The sequence below is a fragment of the Pteropus vampyrus genome, unplaced genomic scaffold, assembly GCF_000151845.1.
Source record: "Pteropus vampyrus isolate Shadow unplaced genomic scaffold, Pvam_2.0 Scaffold270, whole genome shotgun sequence".
Classification (NCBI taxonomy): domain Eukaryota; kingdom Metazoa; phylum Chordata; class Mammalia; order Chiroptera; family Pteropodidae; genus Pteropus; species Pteropus vampyrus.
The window spans coordinates 361,016-365,815 of NW_011889051.1; the positions used below are offsets into that span (position 1 = coordinate 361,016).

At 46.9% G+C, this 4,800-nt stretch overlaps 1 protein-coding gene across 1 annotated transcript in view; it reads left to right on the plus strand.

Annotated features, from left to right (window-relative positions):
- The window catches only part of DSCAM (DS cell adhesion molecule), a gene marked incomplete at its 5' end in the record, with an annotated part of 274,168 nt that overhangs the window by 114,685 nt on the left and 154,683 nt on the right, over positions 1-4,800 (plus strand). The window contains one exon of the mRNA XM_011375311.1: positions 3,833-4,029. Within this exon, the coding sequence (XP_011373613.1) occupies positions 3,833-4,029 (197 nt within the window). The remainder of the gene's footprint in view (positions 1-3,832; positions 4,030-4,800) is intronic.

Sequence of the window (4,800 nt, forward strand, 5' to 3'; positions counted from 1 at the left end):
CTCAATAAATGTTATAAACAATAAATATATACACTAGGTGTCACAATTCATTCTCACGAAATATTTTTATTGCTTTTCAATGAGCTCTGTGTCCGTCGCCACCCTGTGGCACCCTACAGTTCCAACGGATGAACCGGTGCTCCGTCATGAAGTTAGGTTGGCACTTTTGTTTATGGTAACAAGCTGGAGGTGAAATGCAGACTTACATGGAAACTTCACTCGTTTGTCAATATCCTGAGTGACTCCTTGGCTGAATGTTTCCCATTAGAATAGTTTCTCGGTATTTGGGGCTATGTACAATATAATGGCTTCAGACCTTGGTTTTCATTATTAACGTTCTCTCCATCCCTTTCTTCGATCAGTCAATAAAACAATAAACCAAACCCCGATGCATAGCATCTACGGACGGAAGTCACCGAAGCTGACTCATTCGCTTCTAAGTCCCACATCGTCTTCCTGAGACCCCAGACCAGCCCATCCAATACCCCGGTTCTCTGCAGCCCTGGGCATTCCTGGTGGATCTCTACCTTCCATCAGGTTTAAAATGCAGAAGCCACCAGCCAGCTTTGTGGCTCTCCTCACCTGTACTCTTTGGCTCATTCCCACATTCCCAGACGGCCTCACGTGGCAGCATCATCAGTTAGAGCCAGTCATTGCCACAGCCCCGCCCCGGAGCAAAGCAGCTGAGGGGTCCTTGCTTTAAACTCAAAGTAGATCCCAAATAAGCATCATCCATGTGAAAACAGATGCTGTAGCACCTTGGCATCTTCCTCAGCAACAAGGTGTCAGTTCCGGCCTAGGCAGAACAGAGACTTCTGTCCCGGATACTTTAATTAATTTTCCCATTTTCCTCCACACTATGGCCGTCAGTTTTATCCAATGAATCTTACTATAGGAAACCAATTCCTGTCTTTAAAAGGTTAAGTCATTATACAAACAAAACAAAGCATCTTGAGAGATCCTCAAATAATTTCCTTAAAACATATACTTTTTTATATGTTTTACTTTTAGTTATACTTTTTTTATAACTAAAATCTCACTGTATTTTAAATTTATAAGTAACTTGATAACATATGCGAGTATATACTTGGCAATTATCATAGAAAGAGATTTTTTTTTACCAGGAACAATTACCCTGGCTTACGTTATTGAGAAGCTGCATCCTAAGAAACACCCTCCGTGCCGAAAACCTTCTACCGAAAACAGTCCTACTGCTGTGGTGTCAGTGTTCAACAGATGTCCCTGATTCCTTCTCCAAATCCCTCACAGGGAAATGACACTGCCACCTTCCCTTCTGGTATATTTTTCAAGAGAAGACAATCAAGGATGCTTGCAAAAATGTCAGGTCCATCCAGCATGATCACGTGCGTGAAACGTGCAGAACCAACTTCTCCTACCCTCTTGGTTACTTAAAAATTTGAATCTCATAGTAGATACCAGTCGGAAAACAGGGCTCCCAAACTATTTAGGGGTACAGAGATTATTTAGGTGTGCCTGGTAAATATCACTTTTTTGGTGACTGTAGTTACTGAAGGCAAAAATGTCCATAACTCTTTAGTATTTTTACTTTTGTATTTTAAGCAGCATTGGAGATCAAGGATAATTATGCATGTAGTTCGTTCTTAGGCATGTGCATGGAAATATTACTTAGTTTTCCTCTCAGAAATCAGTTTTCAACCTTAAATTTTTTTTTTATTAGTCATTTTAGAAAGAAATCTTCTTTAGTGTTTTCAATAGTTCTGTCTTACTAAACGCACTGCACCAAGCCAGTTTTGTATTTACTCGATGGCTGTGGTTCATTGTGTGAAAACCCACAGTGACAGTCTCCTGGGGTGCCCCGCACCCCCGGGGGTGGCTGAGATGTGAGTGAGTGTGGATGTGAGGGCCTGACCGCGGGGCGAGGGGAGGGGCCCCGCGTTCGCTGGGCCGAGGGGTGCCCGTCACCTCGCCTTCGGAGGTTCATGCCACCTCGGCGCGTTCCTCTCTGCTCTCATCGGCTCTTTCGCTTTTCCGCGTTCGCTGGCAGCCCCACTGCTCACAGCCCGCCACGCTCTCCACGGGAGTTCCCCTCTGCTCTGGGCAGAAAAGTCATTTAACCCGCTTGTCTGTCCCGCTTAGAGACACGAACAGGCTCTGAGGGCACCGGGGCTTTCTCCTGCTGAAATGTTTGTATTTTGTACAGATATTTTAGGGTTATTTTGGGGGTCCTTAGAAATAATTTCTATTGCTTTATTTTTCTCATAAATATATTCCCTATGGTTGAGGTTTACGGAGGCGAAGCCACTGTAAAGAAAATCGTGTGTTTAAAGGAAAAGTGATAGGAGAGCCGACGGATTGGCCTGGCCTCTCCCCAGAACCACCTTCGGGCCCCATGAGAGCATGTGTTGCAGCGCACGGGGCGGGCTGGGCTCACGAGCAAGGCTCTGTGCGGCAGAGCGGGTGCGACCCAGAGCCCATGGCCCAGGCACCTGGTGCTCCCGCCCAGCGCCCGGGTCCGGGCGTGAGTGCTCCCTTTCCGCTCTGCATCCACACACAGGGCATCCCAGCCCCACACCCACTCTCAGGGGTTCGCGGCATCCGGACTCTGGTGGATCGTTGGCTCGTGTTTTACACTTTTGGTTTGTGAGCTCATGTTCAGCAGAGGTTCGTGTTGGGAGCATCCTAGGGCATCTGGATGGAGGGTACATCCTTCCAGAGTGATCGTGTTTGCTTGTGCTGGGTCCCAGGCCTATTACCAAACCACAGTCTAATCCTTTCATGTAAGCTTGATTCCAAACCTGTGTAGAGTCAGATCAGCTACAAATTCTCACGGGGGACAGTTTTTTTCTCTTCATTCATAACACAAGACAAGGCAGTTTGCTTCTCCCTTTGCTGTTATGGATTTGTTTGTTTTTTTTTGGAGGAGGGGAGGAGGCATATTCTTGCTCTGAAGATAGAGCCCTTTGAGGAGCCTGGATTGGAGGTCTCACTTTCAACCCCCTGCCTCTCAGGTGGTCAGAGCACCTCTGGCCTTTCAACATCCACTTCCGTTTCTGGCTCTTGCGTTTTCTCTCACCTTCTTGTAAGCTTAGTATGCATTTAAAAAGGAGTTTATTATATGTCGTCCAGCATTTATAGGGAGCGTCATGGAATGGGAGTGAGGCCTTATGTCACCCAGCATATTGCCAGGAATGAACAACTACAGATGAATTCTGAGATGGAGGAGAGGGAACTGGACACAGTTCACAGATAAAGTTTTCTGTCTTCTCAGTGAATTGTGGACGAGATTCCCCGCCATAGTTATGGAAGACGAGACGGTCTGAGGTCTCCAAGTGACTAGTAAAGTCTGTAGCAAGTTTGAGAAGTGGGGATGCCCAGAAGTAACGGCCGAGATTGGTCCGCAGGACGCAGGGCTCCACCTAAGTCGATCTATATGGTTTTATGTCCTTAGTTGAACTCAGTGACAGTTAGAAACACAAATGATGACAGAAAGCAGAGCATACGTCTTAATGGAAGCCCCCTTCCCAGGCTAATCAGCAAGTAGAATCATTTTTCAGTGTGTCCTTGGGGACATGAGTCGCGCCTGTGACCCACACTTGCCCTCAGCGGGATTGGGAGAGAGCACTACCCGGCGAATAGGAAGCCACGCAGCACCTGCTGCTAAGGGCTCATCGAGCCAGATTTCACTTTTCTGCCACCTTCCTTCTCTTTCCATCATGATTCTTGCTCTGCATTTTCTTGACTCGGTTTTATTTCAAAGAAACCTCTTTAAGATGATTGAGTCCAGTACGACGGTGGGCAAGTCCAAGAACCCTGCTTGGCCGAATAAATTGTGTCCCTCTTGGGTTTGCAGTTCCTGCGATGGTCACGTCCTATCCAAACACTACCCTGGCCACTCAGGGGCAAAAGAAGGAGATGAGCTGCACAGCCCACGGCGAGAAGCCCATCATCGTCCGCTGGGAGAAGGAGGACCGCATCATCAACCCCGAAATGGCCCGTTACCTCGTGTCCACCAAGGAGGCGGGCGAGGAGGTGATCTCTACTTTGCAGGTAAAAGCATGAGGAACACAGCAGACTGGACTCTGGCTGCAATGCCGGGATGAGCCTGGTCGTTCACGTAGCGGGGGGCTGTGGGTGATCAGCAAACAGAAAATAATCCTTCAGAGCTTTTGTACGAAACACCGTTTCTCTCCCCCTTCATACAGCTAGATTATTGAGTAGCCTGCAAATAGGGTGCTTTATCCTAAGTATTAGTGAGAGTTAAATTATAACGAACACGGCAGGGAACCCAACCGTAATAAAAAAAAAATGTGAGAAATAGTCTCTAAATGACAGTTAATCTTGGAGAAGTGACACTCTATGCTGTGTGCATGTTTTAACTTGCTAATAAAAGGAAAATTGGACAGGCTTTGGGACAAAAAAATAAATGCTATAAGGAAAATATGTTGCTTCTTTGGAAAATTCCAGTGTAAAAAAATTCTGTCCATCCTATAGAATGACGAAAGCTAGGAAAAAAGTATTATGGTCTTTTTTCTTTCTCAGCACAATTGGTGGTGAAGTGAGAGATGCTTTCAGGGAGGGGGCGAGAGGGTGCCGGAGCATGCGCACAGGGCAAAGAGGCCTGGGTTTGGAACGCTGATATCGACGAGCTCGCAGGGTCCAGTCGTGGGGTCCAGGAGCCGAGCCCTGCAGCTCGGGCACCGGGCTTCATGCAGTGTTTATAGATCTGTTTCTTTAGGCAGAGCTGCTTCGGATGCTTTAAAGACACGCTATGAGGGGAAATCTATATGTGGAATATATATCCACCTGGCCGTGACATCC